General features: G+C 35.7%; 1 protein-coding gene across 1 annotated transcript; it reads left to right on the plus strand.

Moving 5' to 3' along the window:
• The first annotated feature begins 8693 nt into the window (after nucleotides 1-8693).
• Nucleotides 8694-10814, plus strand: LOC131607219 (wax ester synthase/diacylglycerol acyltransferase 4-like). The gene is made up of 5 exons (XM_058879238.1): nucleotides 8694-8899; nucleotides 9001-9570; nucleotides 9643-9996; nucleotides 10085-10222; nucleotides 10387-10814. Exons 1-5 carry the CDS (start codon nucleotides 8714-8716, stop codon nucleotides 10549-10551), a joined length of 1413 nt encoding a protein of 470 aa, XP_058735221.1. The 5' UTR covers nucleotides 8694-8713; the 3' UTR covers nucleotides 10552-10814.
• Nucleotides 10815-18728: the final 7914 nt, after the last annotated feature.

The following is an 18728-nucleotide window of genomic DNA, read 5'->3' on the forward strand; positions in this document are numbered from 1 at the left end:
ACAATAAGTTGAAGTTGTAGCTAGGTTCAATCAGAGTTTCGTTTCACAAAAGTATTGTCAGTATTGAGTATCAGTATAACACTCTATTCAATGCTAACTTGCACAATTTTATTTAAAGACAATGTATACAACACATTGGAAAGGAACTAGAAAGGGTAAAATTTGTTGGTGCAAGCCAAGATGCATGTGGTTGCTTCATTAGAACAACATGTGGTTTACCGTGTGAATGTCAACTTGCCGGTTTCCAAATCCAAGGAAATTGTGTCCCTTTAAAATCAATTTATGTATTTTGGAAGAAATTACACATTGAAGAGCATGAAGTTAGTCATGAAGAAAATGGTACAAATTTGGATTTAGAAGTAGAGTGTGAAGAGTTCAAGACATATTTCATAACTTTAGAAATTGTAGGTCAGAGGGTGTCAAAGAAAAAAGTTATGGAACTAACATATCCATCTGAAATTTCTATATGTCCACTGCCGGTGATGTACAAACCAAAGAGGGGAGTTATAAAGAGTAGAAACGGTAAAAACAGTGATGTGTATCATGATCCTTCATAGTGGGAGTATGCCGAGGGGTTGTAGGGGAGTCGGCCTCTAAAGAGATCATGCACAAAACCAACTGGAAGTCAACTGTCAAGTATGTCGACTGACAGTTGTAACACCCCATAATTACCATTATTTGATTAAATTGGAATTTAAATTATTAATTGGATTAATTGGGAGTTTTAGAGATTTATTGGAAAATGATGAAAAATAAAGTAACTGGGCCTAGTGTGATAGTTAGTAAAGGGGAGGTGTAAGCAAATGGGCTTTACTAAATTAATTTTATTTTTCATATAATAAAGAAAGTTGGAAAGAAAAGAAGTAGAGAGCAAAGAGGAAGGAGAAGAACTCAGCGTACGTGGAAAGCAGAGGAAGAGGAAGCATTCAAGATTTTTGGCTAAGGTAAGGGGGGACTAATTGTTTTTTGCCTATATTATTAGTTTATGAATGATATAATTGATTAGGGTGTATTGTTTGTCCCAATTGGATGTATTAGAGGTTTTGAGGTTTTGGAACCTATAAGGTAATTTGGATGATTTTGATGAAATTGAGTGATTATAGGTCATACTTGATGTTAGATAACCCCAAAATATGATAGAAATGTGTTAGCGTATTGAATTTGGCACTGTTTTGATGTTGCAAACGTTTTGGTGCGTTTTGGGTTGATTTGGGAAGATGAAATGCTGTCAAAAAGGGATTTTTGGGTTCTGGTTCAACGGGAACTGGGTTCCCAAATTGGAGGAACCGGTTTCCCAAACTCGCTGGAGCGTAGAAATTAGTTTTTGAAATAGGGAACCCAGGTTCCCAAATTGGGGAACCGATTCCCACTGAGTGAATATATATTTTTTAAATTCATAACTTGCAAACCGTAAGTCCGTTTTAGTCGCCGTTTTGAGCATTAAAAAGGTAATTGAGTATTCTATCCAATAAAATGGTTGAATAGGCTGTGGTCCAATTTTATTTTGAAAGTCTGGATTTAATCCGTTTATGACGTGTTTGTACATTGTGTGCATAATTGATAAATGTGACAATATGGTGATGTTGTGTCAACATAATTGTAATGTTGATGTGGTGTTTGATGTGGATTATGTATGATCTGATTGTTGATTATGCCGAAGAATGAATACATTATAATCGGAGTTGTTTCGGTGAGTTATTTATGATGATATTGTTCATCTTAATTGGAGTTGATGATTAGTATGCTAGTTGTGGTGCATGAATTCATAATCATAATTGTGGCTATATCCCGGTGGTGTTTGGATCAGTGGAAGCTAGTTTCCATTGTGTGGAATTAGTGATTTGGCGGTTGCCGTATCCCGGTGGTGTTTGGATTGGTGAGATGGGTTAATCTCATAAGTTGGTACCACATGCATAATGTCTCATTGCATTAGTATGTATGTTCATTATAACTTGAGTGGATGAATTCCAGTGTTATGATTTAGTGATGTGACTTGTGTTAATTGTATTTGTGAATTGTTGAGTGAATAATTCAAAAATCTAAAATATGTTACAATAGGGTGAACAATATATTTATGATGTTTTGTTGTTTGTGAACTCATAATATATGTTAATTGTGAATATGTCTCACCCTTACTGTTGACCCTTTTCAGATTAAGGAGTAACATCTTTTGTGCTTGGTGAGGATAGCTAGTAAAGCTAATCCGTTTAGTTTTGGTTGAGTCAGGTGTCATGCTCTGGTCTTGTAACACTGAGGAACGTTTCTTTTATTTTAGAGTTATTTAATAAACTCTTATTTTGGTTATTTGGATAGTTTTGGTTGATTTGTGAGCCGATGACTCTTTGGTGTTGGTAATCGATGTTTAACATTATTCCGTTTTATGAAATTCTATTCCGTTTGTGTTAAACATGTTTTTGATGAATAATGTTGATTTATGTTCCTAGAAAATAGCATGATAAATGATTTTAAAATTTTTATTGAGGAGTTGTAGCATCCTTTTTTTACATGTTTTACTCTGAAACTATTTTGTATTCCGCGGGGATTTTGAAGGGTGTTACAACGGTCAACTGTCTGCCGAATCTTCAAGACATGTTTACTTGTCCCAATTTCTTGATTTTTTACATCCATACATGGAAGACATTATTAATGTTGTTAAAGATGGTAATTGTGGTTTCTATGCTATTACAACTATACTTGGATGGGGCAAAGATTCATGGACTTTGATTCAGACACACTTAGATACTCAAGTTCACTAACACCCTTAATTTTTTTCTAATTTGTTCTATGAGACAGTCTCTACAGTTAGGAATATGTTACAAGTAAAACATTTGGGTGTGAAAGGTATGTATAAATGGATGACAATTCTTGATATAGGTTACCTTAATGCTTGTAGATACAATGTCGTATTTGTCTCCCTTTCCAAAAAACTCAACATCATATTTTTCCCTCTTGCCTTAGCTCCACTTATGTATACAAGCAGACATAAAATTCATTGTGGCTGGTTTTGTCAACAACAATCAATGGGTTCAGGTAAAGTTGAAACCTGATTGTCCATTGCTTCCCATCACTAACCGTTGGTGACATAACTGTACTGAAGATGCAAAAGCATGAGAATCAACATATGCGGGACGCATTAGGACTGGGAAGATGAAGTTAGGAAGTCATCCTAATTTTTTTGTATTCTTATATGTAGCACAATTTTTATTATATGTATATATTTTATCGAGTAGTTTTTTATCAAGTCAATTATTCGAGAAAAATTAATGCACGAAAAAAATTGAACAATTTACCTCATTGTATACCGAAAATTTCATATTTGTGGATTTTTTTGATAAATAATAGAAATTTCACAAATTCCGATAAGAGAATACAAGTCTTTATTGGAAAATTAAGAAATTCCGGTATGTATATACCAGAAAATTCCAAAATATCAGTACTTTCAAATTTGTTTCGGTAAAAAATGATTTTTTTTTAGCAAATTGCCAGTAAATAGTTCAAATTTCAGCTACATGACAATATATTTCAAAAAATGCTGATATATAAAACAGAGTATAATGGTAAAAAAAACTCTAAATGTGGGGTGTTAGGCCCAACAATTATGATGTAGTTGGGGAAACATCCTATTACGAGTCTGACATCAAACAATATCTGACATGAACATATGTTTATAAATGATGTTCATTCTCAATGTGTTTTTGTCTTGTCATTTCGAACTGACATGAGCATATGTTTATAAATGGTGTTCATTCTCAATGTGTTTTTGTCTTGTCATTCAAATCTTCTAGCACTTGTTTCATCCATAATAGTTTACTAATTTCTAATGCCATATCTCTTAATTCTACTTCAGTTCTTAATCGAATAATTACATTTTTCTTGTTACTTCTCAAAGCAACAAGGTTTCCACATAACAAGGTATAATATCTTGAAGTATATCTTCCATCAATAAATGTATGGAACCGTGTTTTCCAGGTCATTCAAGAATTGATCCAAACTAAATATGACTATCATGGTTTGATGTTGGTAATGTGCTTTTGATGGTGACAACTTGTATGAAAATTTGGATGAAAACTAAGTTCCACTGATCCAACCTCAAAACATAAAGCCAAGAAAATATATAAAGCGATTAAGGATGAATAAGAGAGTTTTGGTTTAAACTTTTCTGGTGGATCAAGCATATGAACTTATGTTATTTGATGATCTCTATCTTTTGATGGTGGCACCCAACATAAAGATATTTAAAGCCTCATCTCCAAGAATATTCAAGCAAGTTCTTATAGGATTGGTTTATTTGGCAAGTCCTAAAATTGCATACAGTGTGAGGCTCACAAAGATCCTTACCTAAGTGTCCCAAGAGCTTCTCTTAGTCATCAGACATTTCTGTAATATCCTTGGTTTTCATCAAGTGAAAAGAGTCTAAAATGGCAAGAGCCTGAACCTCATATGTTGTTAACTTGTCATAGTCAAACCCAAACACGGGCACCGGGTTCTCTGTCCAGCCAAAAGGAAAGCGCCAACTATCATCTAGGGCATACAAAATTCCAGGGCATTTGTTCCCACTCTTGACCCGGATAAAACAGTCCTTGAAACCCTTATAATAAGAAGTATAGACTCGGAGAAAGCTCCTACCCGGGGCTCCATTAAGGGTCACCCAGATACCCTTATCGGCACCTTTAGTTCAAAGAAAGAAAAGAAGAGACCTAGGGTAGGGTTAATGTTTAAAAATTCGCAAATAACTTCGAATGCTTTAATAAACCCCCAGCCATTTGGACGTTGTTGGACTAGGGCTTTGTTTATGGTTGTTAGGAGGTCGGCTTCGAATTCGGAAAAGGGGATTTGGATCTTGAAATCGTCAAAGACTCCAAAGTGGAAGTAAAAGAACTCTTCATCAACACCTTTTGGACGAAAGAGGAAAATCGTCTCACCCTCTTCACAAGTTTCCAGTATCACATATGCTTCATTTCTAATCGAGGAAAGATTTTTAGTGGCACAAAGTTTTCCTATGTCATTGTAGTTGACCATGCTGTTTTTGTAGCTTAAAACCTCTGAGTCTACAAAGGATCCTCCTGTCTCCATTAAAACTTCTATGGAACCTGATGATTCAGAATCATTAAAAGACTCATAGAGGTCTCCATAAACCTCTTGGATGATCTAGGAGAACTCATTTCGCCCTAGGTGCCCCTTGCACGATTCCATACATTGCTTCCAAAGAGCTTTTCTCTCTTGAGCATTGCGGGGAACCAACACATTTTCTGACACATCGCACTCCCTAATGATAACAGTTGTTGTAAAAATAATAAAAGTAGAGAAGAATAAGGGTGTAACTTGGAAAAAGTATGTGGATGAAGGAAGAAGGAAAACTCTTTGGAATCTTCAGGAAGAGTTACTTATGGAGATGAAAATGGAAAAGTGAGAGTGTGGTAACAACATTTAAGCACTTAAACCCTATATAACAACTTTAAATTAGAGTTATGGTGGAATGGTGTGTTCCCCGTAAAAATCATCATTGCGCGGTAATATGGAAAGACGTGACTTGATGGCTCTTAAAAATCCACTAGCACACGCTAGAGTCATGGCGACCGTTGGATCGTAAAAGACCGATCACCCAAGTCAACTCAAGAATTCCAAAGATCTCTTCTGGGCTGAACACTTCACCCGTACGAGTCTCTAGATCGGGGGGCTTATGTACATTCCAAAAATGCTTGGACTGACATAGGAGATCGGTGCGAGTATAAGCGGCAACGGAAGAGAAACCAGGTTGTGACATACCCTCGTGTAGGTTGTGGATATCTTATATACTTGTGGCACTTATTCTACTCGGGAGGCCTTTCAAGTCGAAATGATCTTCCATTTACCACCTCGGTAGCCGGTTATTATAGTCGGCTATGACGATTGCGGATATGTGGGTCGCTTGGGCCATTACAGGGCGCTACACTTCTTAAATGGAGGGCGGTGCAGTTAAGATAGCTGTAACACCCTTCTAAACCACATATATTTTCACATGTATTTTTACAAAAAATAAAACAAATAAACCACAAGGGCGTTATATCTTCATAAAACAAACAATCCTGCTCTGTAACACGGGGTACAAAACACTCAAACATAAATAACATCTTTGGTACTATCAATCAAACTACTTCAAACTTCGCAGCGGAATAAACGATTCTTAAAAACTTTTTCATAAAATAATTAATACCATGAAAGGTAGTTCAAACATCCATAAATCATCACACTCCATGTTTATAAAAGTAATACAAAATCTTAAAAATAACAAAGGTATTCAAGATTCACAATTAATCGATCCCAACCCCGATGTTACATATCAGAGCAAGACCCAATGGACTCAACAGAAACTAAATAAGCGCACTCTGAAGCTACCTCCTAAGCTTCCTAAACTAATCTTGATCACCTGCAAGTCGCCCATGTTTCGAGGCAACATTTCCAAACAGAAAGGGTGAGTAAATCATAATCATTATAAAAGACATAAGTAATAGATATAGTGGCTGTAGTATAGGAACAACAACATAGCAACATCTACTACGTCCATAACATAAATCAACAATCACTAGTTCTTCACATCAAAACACCACAACTCAGGAATTAAATCAAACACAACACTTAATTCAAATATTGTGCAATACCACAAATAATGAGATGCAACATCAATAAACTCATGTATGTGGTACCAAAAAATCACTAATGACTTAGTCATCGCTATCTCCAAAGATCTCCACCAATAGGATCGATTCCCGCTTGGAACCAGAGCACTTCACCAAAATTGCACTTAATCCACACTATGGGATTGAGGCCATCATTGGACCGTATCATCCTATATACATCACTGGATCAATATCATGCAAAATATCACAGGACTATTCGTCCTGACAAATGCTATGAATGCATGATGCCCAACGACAAATAAAATACGACCACGACTTGTCAAGATGCATCATCATTTATCATATTAATCATACCTCATCACATGCATCATAAATACACATATCATAACAACAACATCAAAACATCATAAAAAACAAGTCAAGTAAAAACAAGACATGGTTAATTCAATTTCATAATAAAAAGCATACTTACTATTATATTATCACAAGGTATCATCATCTCATCATAAAGCAAGTACTAGAAAACTATGTCCTGTAACTCATTTTATTCCACCAGGGTATAGATTATTGCATTAGCTTCTCTATACTTTGAACGACATGTAAAACAGAGTCCAGAAACTCAAGTTACGACCTTTACAAAAATTCTGGTTCAGGCACTATTCGCCCGACGAGCCTTCTTATTCGCTCGGCGAGTGAAGTAAGTAGCCAACATCTAATTTTCTTATGTCATTCTCCCGACAAGCTCCTCTTTCTCCCGACGAACTCGTGTTCTCTTGAGGCTTCGCCCAACCAACCTGTAGACGAACCAACTCAGTAGCCTCTGCCTCCACTCGCCTACTCCCCGCCCGACGCGTCCTGGGCGAGTCCATTCGTCCGACGACTGGATCGATTTTCCTGGCGAATCTACGCGAACAGGGTTTTCCTGCACAAAAATCAGTCTCAATATTGCGATTTCTACCCATTACATGATTCAATTTCATCATAGATAACAAGTTTTCATCACATAATTACCACCTAACTTATTATTACATTATGGGTACTAACCTATTACAGCACGATACTACCAATTCATCAATTTCATCTCATCATCGCATTATTATCATGAATCAAAGTCCCAAACTAAAACTTACAATTATCCAAAACTTAAATCAATTATAATAATCAAGATAAACTCCCTTTACCTTAGATTGCAGTTTGCTATCGAATCCTCTTCGCGTTTCTACCAATTCTTCTTTGTCTCTCTGTGCTTTAGCTTCTTCCTCTGTGTTCTTCCAAAATCTCACGATTGCACAAAATGACCCTAACCCATACTTTTCTTTGTTTAACCCTTGGACCCTTATTTGGTCTTTCCACCTTTGCCCTCACTTATCTCACAACATTCCTATTTTACCCTTATAGTCTCTACATCATATTTATTCTATTATCCTAATTAAAATAATCCCCGCTAATTATTCTAATTATTATGATTTATCTAAAATATTCTTATTTCTGAATAATCCTTGTAACACACATGAACATTGCATAAATCACCAAAACATCACATATCATCATCAAAACATCAAATACTTCATAAGGACTCACATATTCACGCTAAATTAATTAATTAAATAACTAACTAAATAATTAATCTAGATTTTTGGGGTGTTACAATAGCTGCAATTACTGAGGGACTCCGAGTGTGACTTCATTAATGATGCGCGATTCATCATTACAGAGGTATAAATAGGGCTCCCCACCGAAGTATAAGCAAGATATGTTTTTATCTTGAGCTCACACATACAATTATCGTGCTGCTCAAATCCCTAAAGACTCTCAATCATCTTTCAGTTTAACCTATACAGTTGCGACCTCATCGGATTTGCCTCCGGGAGATATTCCAAACGTGTTTTACATCAACAAAATATATATATATATATATATAATATATATATATATATATATATATATATGTGTGTGTGTGAATGTAAGAAATGTTCAATCAAGATTTTAAGCCGTAACTATAACAAAAGGTAACTGCTAGCACTATATATATATCATGGTGCCTACTTAACTTTTTGTAGCAAATTTTATAAAAAACGTACACACACCACAACATAATGGAAAACTTGTTTGAAGAGGTTGAAGAACCAGTGAGTCCTCATGGACAATATTTCAACAGCTCTGTGATGTGTGCATATATTTTTGCCTTTTTAGAATTCGATATTCCTTTCGATGAGTCACAAGTTATACCTTTGATCCAAGATCTCTTCCTCCCTATCAATCCACGCTTCTCCTCTATTATGGTTCTATATCTATCTTCCAAGCATACTTTGTTAATTACTACTAGTACTTTACATTTTGTATCTACCAAAATTTTATTATTAGTTAATTTAATTTGCAACAGGTTAGAGACAAAGATGGTAAGATGAGATGGCAAAAGGTTGAAGTGAAGATTCAAGAGAATGTCAAGATTCCTAAGTTTCCTGAAACCACAAACTCATCATCAACTGAGTTATATGACAATTATGTAACAAGTATTCTAACTTCAAAAACACCACAAGACAAACCACTTTGGGAAATTCATGTTATCAATTATCCAACAACAAATGCTGCTAGCACCGTAATATTCAAACTTCATCATTCACTTGGTGATGGTTACTCTCTCATGGGTGCTCTTCTTTCTTGTCTCCAAAGAGCTGATGATCCTTCTCTTCCTCTCTCTTTTCCTTCCCGAGTTAGATTAGATCCAAAATATTCGAAGAAAAGCTTATTTAAGAAGCTTTGTTTTGGTGTAAATGCGTTTTTTAGCTCCATATCAGATTTTGGATCAAGCATAATCAAGACAAGAATGATTGAAGATGAGAAAACACCTATAAGGTCAGGGTATCAAGGAAATGAGTTTCAGCCTGTTGCATTGTCAAACATCATATTATCTCTTGATCAAATCCGAGAAGTCAAATCAAAACTTGGAGTGGTAAGATAGTTATCTAAGTTTTACGTATCTTTAATTCCTTCTCTAAACTATTGTAATTTTTGCATGGTGCAGACAATAAACGACGTGGTTTGTGGGATAATCTTCTATGGGATTAGGCTATACATGGAAGAGATGAATGAGAAGACAAAAAGAGCAAATTCTACTGCAATTGTAATGCTCAACACAAGAAATATTAAAGGCTATCAATCATTGAAGGAAATGCAAAAGCCAGAATCCAAAGGTCTATGGGGGAATAAAATATCTTTCTTACAAATACCAATACCTAAACCAAACAAATCAGGAATTTCCAACCCTCTTGAGTTTGTTTGGGAAGCCCGCGATGTAATAAAGAGGAAGAAGCATTCTTTCAGTGTTCATCTCATAGGTTTGCTCATGGATTTGGAGATGAAATTAAGAGGGCCTGAGGTGTGTCACACATTAATATTTAACAACTCACCTAAAATTTGATATTGTAGTTATTAATGTTTTTTATTTCATTGGGATTGTGTTTCAGGTGGTTTCTAAGATAATCTATAACACAATTGGTAACTCAAGTGTTTTTATCTCAAACATGGTAGGGCCAGTAGAGAAGATGACTTTGGGAAATCATCCAGTAAATGGATTGTATTTCACCCAGACAGTTGGACCTGAGGTATACATATATTAATGTTCAATTATTAAGCCTTCAAAAAAAACATGAATATTAATGAGCAATGAAAAGATGATACGTAGGTCACATTACAGCAACATGCAAACACTTCTGTGATATCATTTATTGGAGTTCTGACACGTTGTACCTATTGTTTGTGGTTGCAGGATATAAACATTGCAATTATGAGCTATATGAAAACATTAAGGATCACTTTGAAGACCCTAAAGGGATTCATAGATGAACAGAAGTTGAAATTCTGCATGGATAAAGCAGTTGAAGTGATATTCAAAGAAGCCATGGAGATCTCTGAGATACCCTTTAAAAATTAATTGGGACATAGCCATGAAGGGTTCCTGAAGTTAAGATCAAATACTTATATAAGTGTATGCTAATGCTTTGAAGTAGTGTACCAATGCTTGTGTTTTCATGTAGGTAATAATTGTAATGTGTTTTTCTTGAAAATGGTTTCATGAATGGTTGAACCCTCCTTTATGCTTGAGCAAGTATAGTCTTCTCTCTGTGTTTTATTCTTCTTTTTAACCATTTTTGTTGGTGAATAAGCATGTGACTCACTAAAAAATAGAAGGTGAATACTCCTGTGTCCTTGAACTTAGTCGAATATCAATATCTTTAGTCAATCAAATACGATTAATCAATGACACGTCACTTTTTACAATTATTTTATTTTTAAATAGTGCGACTAACAACGACAACAACGACTAATACATGCTCAACACTACTCCTTATATGATCAGTGGTTGGATATTCCAAGTTTCTTCCTTAATAACTCAAACCTGCTTCTTGAAAGAGTTTTTGTAAAGATATTTGACAACTGTTCTTCGATCTTGCAGTACTTCAAACACACCCTTCCATCCTTTTGTACATCTTTGAGGAGAAATAATTTAGTACAAAATGCTTTGTTTGTCCATGAAAGACTAGATTTCTGGAGATGATTATGACTGTCTGGTTGTCCACCATTACCTCGATAGCTTCCCTTTGCTTCAAGTGCAAATCTGTTAAAAATTTCTTAATCAAAAGACTTGATTAACGACTACAGTGGCTGCAATAAACTCTGGTTTAACTTTTGATTTTGCAAGAATTTCTTGTTTTTTTAACACCAAAACAATATCTATAATCCATAACTAAAACAATAGTCTGGAGTGTTTTTAATGTCTTCTCAGAATCCTTCCCAATTACTATCCGAGTAACCTTGCAACTTGAAATTTTGTAATCAATAGAACTAGTAAGATACCCGTGCGGCCGCACGGGTAAATTTATTTGATATTGTATAAAATTTAATTAAATACGTATAAATTTAAAATGAATGGTTTAATTATAGATAAAAAATGATCATATAAATTCAATTATATTAAATAATCATATAAAAAAATACTATAAGATGGAGATAATAAAAATGAAATATTAACATTTAAAAATAAAAATTATCTCTCAATTAATAGTAATTGTTGATTAAAATAAAATGGCTACTATGTTGATAATGACCCGTGAAATAAAAAAATTATTTGATACGATATAAAATATATTTAAATACAAATGTAAAATAAACAATAATCATGGAAATTTAATTGTATTAAATAATAATAAAAAATTGTGAGATGGAGAAAAAAAATAAAGATATTATCTCTCGAATAAAGACAATGATTGATTAAAATAAAATAGACATTATGTTGATAGTGAGAAAGTATGGAAAAATAAAATGTGAAAGAAATTTGAGATTTTTAGTAAGATTAAAATTTAAAAATAGATTATTAATATTTTTTGTGAGAATAAATAAATTAAGAAAAATTAAAATGAAAGTAAGAAAGTGTGGGAAAATGAAATGTAAAAGAAATTTGAAATTTTAAGTAAGAGAGAGAATATGTGTGTTTGGGAGAAAAAGTTGAATCATAAACATGCAATTGACACTTGGCAAAAAAGTTGATTTTCATTGGACAATAGAAAAGTGGTTGAGTGATTTTGTTAGTTACTATTTTGTCCAATTTGTAGTGTAATATTTTTTAGTGGGAAGGGTAATTTTGACAGTTTGGTCAATTTCTTAGTAATAGATAGATAGTAGACTTGTGAGATTTTGGATCGAACTCTAGTATGGCCGAAGGGTAGCTTCTTGGTTCGACAGGGTTAAGCATGAAGTCGAAGGTTGTTCACATGCTTGTGTCGAAGATGCTAGGGTTGTTAGCATGTTAAATTAGGTTTTAGTGTTTAAACCCTAATTTGTTAAGTTAGCTTGTTTATTAAGTTGACTTGTGTAATGGGCCTTGTGGAAAAAGCCCATTAGTTAGTATGTTAGGTTTTATTATAAATAGCATACTAGTCTCTCATCATTGCTAAGCTGCAAATCCTAATTTAGGGTGAGAGAGGTTATTTGTTATTCTTGTAAACTTGTAATCTTGTTTTAAGAGAAAGTGAAAGAATAGCAGTTATAACAAATTCTTGTGTTCTTATTCTCTTCCCTAATTCCCTATTATACTTTGTTATTGGTATCGTTTTTCACAACAAATTGGTGCGGTGAGCGTGGAGAAGATGCCGTCAACAAAGTATGAGATTGAAAAGTTCACCGGAGTGAATGATTTCGGTCTGTGGCGCTTGAAGATGAAAGCCCTACTGGTTCAGCAGGGTTGTTTGGAAGCGTTGAAGGGAGAGGCAGCCATGAATGCTGCATTAACGGCAGCGGAGAAGACGACTATGATTGAGAAGGCACACAGCGCAATTTTGTTGAGCCTTGGTGATAAGGTTCTCAGGCAGGTATCAAAGGAGACGACGGCATCAGGGTTATGGGTGAAACTTGAAAGTTTGTATATGACCAAATCGCTGGTAAATCGACTCTACCTGAAGCAAGCTTTGTATTCATTCAAGATGATTGAAGACAAAGTATTGGCTGAGCAGTTGGATATGTTCAACAAGCTGATTCTTGATCTTGAAAATATTGATGTGAAGATCGATGATGAAGATCAAGCGCTGTTACTATTGTGTTCTTTGCCTCGATCACATGCTCACTTCAAAGAAACTCTCTTGTATGGAAGGGAGTCCCTGACGTTTGAAGAAGTTCAATCAGCCTTGTACTCTAAGGACTTGAATGAACGAAAGGAGCATAAACCCCCGACTGTTGGCGAAGGTTTGGCCGTTAAAGGAAAACTCTTACGAAAGGATGGTAAGTTCGACAAGAAGAAAGGCAAAAGCCAGTCGAAGTCTTACAGTGGCGAAGCATCTGGCATTCGATGCTATCATTGTAAAAAGGAGGGTCACACAAGAAAGGTGTGCCCTGAACGCTTGAAATATCATGGAGGTAAGGATAATGGCAACGCTGCCATTGTTCAAGATGATTTCGAATCATCTGATGTTCTTGTGGTTTCAAGCAGTGACTCTAAGAAGGAGTGGATTATGGATTCAGGTTGCACTTGGCACATGACTCCAAACAAAGACTTGTTCGAGGAATTATGTGATCAAGATGGTGGATCAGTATTGCTGGGAAACAACAAGGCTTGCAAGATTGCAGGTGTTGGATCTGTGAGATTCAAGCTCCATGATGAGTCAATAAGGTTGTTGACTGAAGTCAGGTATGTTCCTGATTTGAAGAGAAATTTGCTTTCTCTTGGTGAATTCGACAAGAAAGGATATGTTTTCCAAGGAGAGAAAAGTATCCTAAGAGTCATGAAGGGGTCGAAGGAAGTCTTGAGAGGCGTGAAGAAACAAGGCTTGTATACCCTTGAGGCTGAAGTTATAAGTGGTTCGACAAATGTTGTATCCACGAAACCTTTGTCGAAGACAGAAATCTGGCACATGAGATTGGGCCATGTCAGTGAAAGGGGTCTGGTCGAATTAGGGAAACAAAATCTGCTTGGTGGAGACAAAGTCGAAAAGCTGAAGTTTTGTGAACCCTGTGTACTTGGAAAATCTTGCAGAGTGAAGTTCAACAAAGGCAAACAAAGAACACATGGATCCCTTGATTACATCCATGCTGATCTTTGGGGGCCTGCAAGGTGTCCATCACATTCAGGAGCAAGGTATTTTCTATCCATAGTAGATGATTATTCCAGAAAATTATGGGTATTCATCCAGAAGACTAAGGATGAAACTTTTGAGAATTTCAAAAGTTGGAAGACTCTGGTTGAAAATCAGACTGGCAGAAAGGTCAAGAGGTTGAGAACCGACAATGGCCTTGAATTTTGCAATGAGGCATTCGACAGTTTTTGTGCTGCCTCTGGTATTGCAAGGCATAGAACTACTGCAGGTACTCCACAGCAAAATGGTTTGGCTGAAAGGTTTAATCGAACTATTTTGGAGAGAGTTAGATGTATGTTGACTAGTGCGGGGTTAAAGAAGGTGTTCTGGGCTGAGGCTGTTTCGACAGCAACATATCTGATAAACAGATGTCCTTCGACAGCGTTAGATATGAAGACACCTGAAGAAGTTTGGTCGGGACATCCACCAGATCTCGACAAACTGAGAGTATTTGGCTGCATAGCCTATGCTCACATTAGGCAAGACAAGGTCGAACCTAGAGCTCTGAAATGCATGTTCATGGGATACCCTGAAGGAGTCAAAGCTTATAGGCTATGGTGCCTAGAGCCAGGTCACAGGAGGTGTATCACCAGTCGAGATGTAGTTTTCAATGAAGCTGAAATGGCTTTTAAGAAAACTGATGATGTTGGTCGAAGTACAGAAACATCTGACGAAGAGCTGGAACAGGTAGAGATTCCTGTTGAGGTGGAGCATGTTGATGCTGAATTGCATATCCCTGATGAAGTCGAAGAAGAAGCTGAAGTTGAGGAAACTGACGATGACTACCTATTGTCGAGAGATAGGTCGAGAAGAGTCATCAAGCCACCTCAGAGACTTGGATATGCAGATCTTATAGCTTATGCCTTAATCTCTGCAAGTGAGGTTCTAGACGATGAACCTAGAGACTATAAGGAAGCTATGAGGAGTCGAAATAAGACTAAATGGCAGAAGGCCATGGATGATGAGATGAAATCTCTTCATGATAATCATACTTGGGAACTGATCAAGAAACCTGCTGGGGCAAGGTTAGTCAGCTGTAAATGGATTTTCAAAGTTAAGGAAGGAATTGAAGGAGTGACGTCGAAAAGATACAAGGCAAGGTTAGTTGCAAGGGGTTTCACTCAGAAAGAAGGTGTCGACTTCAATGATGTGTTTTCTCCAGTTGTGAAGCATAGGTCCATTCGAATGTTGCTTGCCATGGTGGCACAGTTCGATCTTGAACTGGAACAGATGGATGTGAAGACTGCGTTCTTGTATGGTGATCTAGATGAAACGATCCTGATGAGGCAACCTGAAGGGTATGTCGAAAAGGGGAAGGAAGATTATGTGTGCAAGTTAAAGAGATCTTTGTATGGGCTGAAACAATCTCCTCGACAGTGGAATAGGAGATTCGACAAGTTCATGGCACGCATAAGTTTCATTAGAAGTCAGTTCGACCACTGCGTTTACTTCAGATTTCGACCTGGTAATTCATTTGTTATTTTGTTGCTTTATGTGGATGATATTCTCATAGCAAGCAACAGTGTCGAAGATGTGATGAGGGTGAAGGCTGAACTCAATAAGGAGTTCGATATGAAGGATTTGGGAGCTGCTTCCAGGATTCTTGGAATTGACATTCGAAGAGATAGAAAGAAGTCGAAGTTATGCCTATCTCAAGAGGCATATCTACGGAAGATTCTTGAAAAGTTTGGTATGTCGAATTCGAAGCCAGTTGTGACTCCAACAAACCCTCAATTCAAGCTGAGTATTGATCAGTGTCCCAGTACTGATGTGGAAAGAGCCTATATGAATAGCATCCCATATGCTAATATAGTTGGTTCTTTGATGTATGCTATGGTTTGTACTAGACCCGACATAGCATACGCAGTAAGTCTTGTAAGCAGGTACATGGCGAATCCTGGAAAGGCTCACTGGCAAGCATTGAAGTGGATTTTAAGGTACATAAATGGGTCTCTGAATAGAGTCCTAATTTATGGTGGAGCCTTGGGTGAAGATGGTAAAGCAGTAATCGAAGGATATGTCGACTCTGATTATGCAGGTTGTATGGATTCCAGGAAATCTATTTCTGGATATGTTTTCACTATGTTTGGCACAGCAATTAGTTGGAAAGCAACACTTCAGAAGGTTGTTGCTCTATCAACCACTGAAGCGGAGTACATTGCATTAACTGAAGCTGTGAAAGAAGCATTGTGGCTTGAAGGTTTTGCGAAGGAGCTGAAACTTCAAGGTCGAGGTATCACTGTTAAATGTGATAGTCAAAGTGCAATACACCTGTCGAAGAATTCAGCCTATCATGAGCGAACTAAGCACATTGATGTGAGGCTGCATTTCGTCAGAGGAGTAATCGAGCGTGGAGAAGTCCAAGTGCTGAAGGTTTCGACTGAAGACAATGCTGCTGATATGATCACCAAGACATTGCCGAGTTGCAAGTTTTTCCACTGTATGCAGTTGATAAAGCTGCATGAAGAAAGCTAGTCTGTTCCTTGACGTTGTAGAGTTAGGTCCAAGGTGGAGATTTGTGAGATTTTGGATCGAACTCTAGTATGGCCGAAGGGTAGCTTCTTGGTTCGACAGGGTTAAGCATGAAGTCGAAGGTTGTTCACATGCTTGTGTCGAAGATGCTAGGGTTGTTAGCATGTTAAATTAGGTTTTAGTGTTTAAACCCTAATTTGTTAAGTTAGCTTGTTTATTAAGTTGACTTGTGTAATGGGCCTTGTGGAAAAAGCCCATTAGTTAGTATGTTAGGTTTTATTATAAATAGCATACTAGTCTCTCATCATTGCTAAGCTGCAAATCCTAATTTAGGGTGAGAGAGGTTATTTGTTATTCTTGTAAACTTGTAATCTTGTTTTAAGAGAAAGTGAAAGAATAGCAGTTATAACAAATTCTTGTGTTCTTATTCTCTTCCCTAATTCCCTATTATACTTTGTTATTGGTATCGTTTTTCACAACAAGACTTGATACCATAATTTAAGGCCCCCTGGCGTACCTTGAATTTATATTCCTGAGGGGAGAGATGTTGGACGCGATGTTCACTATTATAAATAATATATTTTATGACGAAACTTTCTCTTCAAACAACAATATAAAATAAATACTATATATTCTCTTGGTTTCAGAATAAAATCAAAGGAAAATATAATTCAGGACAAGCTTCGAATCCCTTCAAATACAGATTATGTTTTTTTTTTTTTTTTTTTTTGCTATTTGCACCGGTGTCGACCCACCACAGGTGGGCCACTAATCCGGCTCGTGCGGAGAGGCATGCGCACTGGCCAAGCAAGATTGTTCCGCCTGGGAATCGAACTCGGTATTCCCCGAGTACGTCCTTGGACGGGGCTCCTTGCCAATGGAGCTCAACCGCTTGGTTATACAGATTATGTTTTTGTTTCTTTAAAAGTTGTGCTTTTTTTTGTTTATAAATTAAATGATCTCTTCCTTCAGTTTCTATAATAACTTAGGGATTATATAATCATATTTTACTATAAAAACACTCGTTAATTAAAGTTCTATGTTGTATTTTATTCTTCTAACACCAACCTTAAACAAATCATTTTTTGACCTTGCAAGCTTTCTCACATAATTGTGTTGATATTATATTTTAAAATAAATTTTGTGTGTTTTATATTTTAGAAATCTTCCTATGTTGTCAATCAAAGAAAACACTTCATAATTTATTATTTTTATCGGTTGACATCATTGAAAAGTTTATTCATAAACATGCTGTAAATTGCAAACAATTGCAAGACAAAATAAATGGTGAATGGTAAAAAATTGAAAATAAAACAAGACATGCTACTTTCAACATTTTATCATTCACCATTTTTTACAAGTAATATATTACATTGGTTTTTTGATAAAATAGAGGGCAAAATCCTTATTTAAATTTATATTTTAATTAAAACAGAAAAAACCTTTCTACTCGATTTTTAAATAAAACTTAGAGGTTTAATTACTCAGCTACAACAACGAATCTATGTCATGCATTCATAAAATAATAACGCTCAAGATATTGCCAACACATCAATCCACAAGAAACTCTATATATATTTTTCTCTTTCTTGTGAAAGCATTAGCCATGAAAACATCTACTATCTAACTATTAATGGAAGATGCCACCATTCTACCCAAAATACCCTTCATTATTTTAAAATTTACAAAGCCAAAAGTGTATATGAGTATTTACATAAAGAACAATATAATCACACTCTCTATTCAATAAAGTGTTGACACTTGACAATACAAAACCACTTTCTCATTTCAAATTATCTTTCACTCTCTCTATTAAACACTCTACATACTTCATAGTTTTCATTTTAATTTTTTTCTCCCTCAATTTTATTTTTCTATCCATAAATAAATTAATAAATTAAATCTTTTTTAATAGAACGAAGAGGTACACGTAAAAATTTACTCAGCCGAAAACATAATTATTTAATGATTATTAAAAAATTATTTATAATTATTAAAAAAATCATCTCCAAAT

Source organism: Vicia villosa, linkage group LG5 (assembly GCF_029867415.1).
Source record: "Vicia villosa cultivar HV-30 ecotype Madison, WI linkage group LG5, Vvil1.0, whole genome shotgun sequence".
Lineage (NCBI taxonomy): Eukaryota > Viridiplantae > Streptophyta > Magnoliopsida > Fabales > Fabaceae > Vicia > Vicia villosa.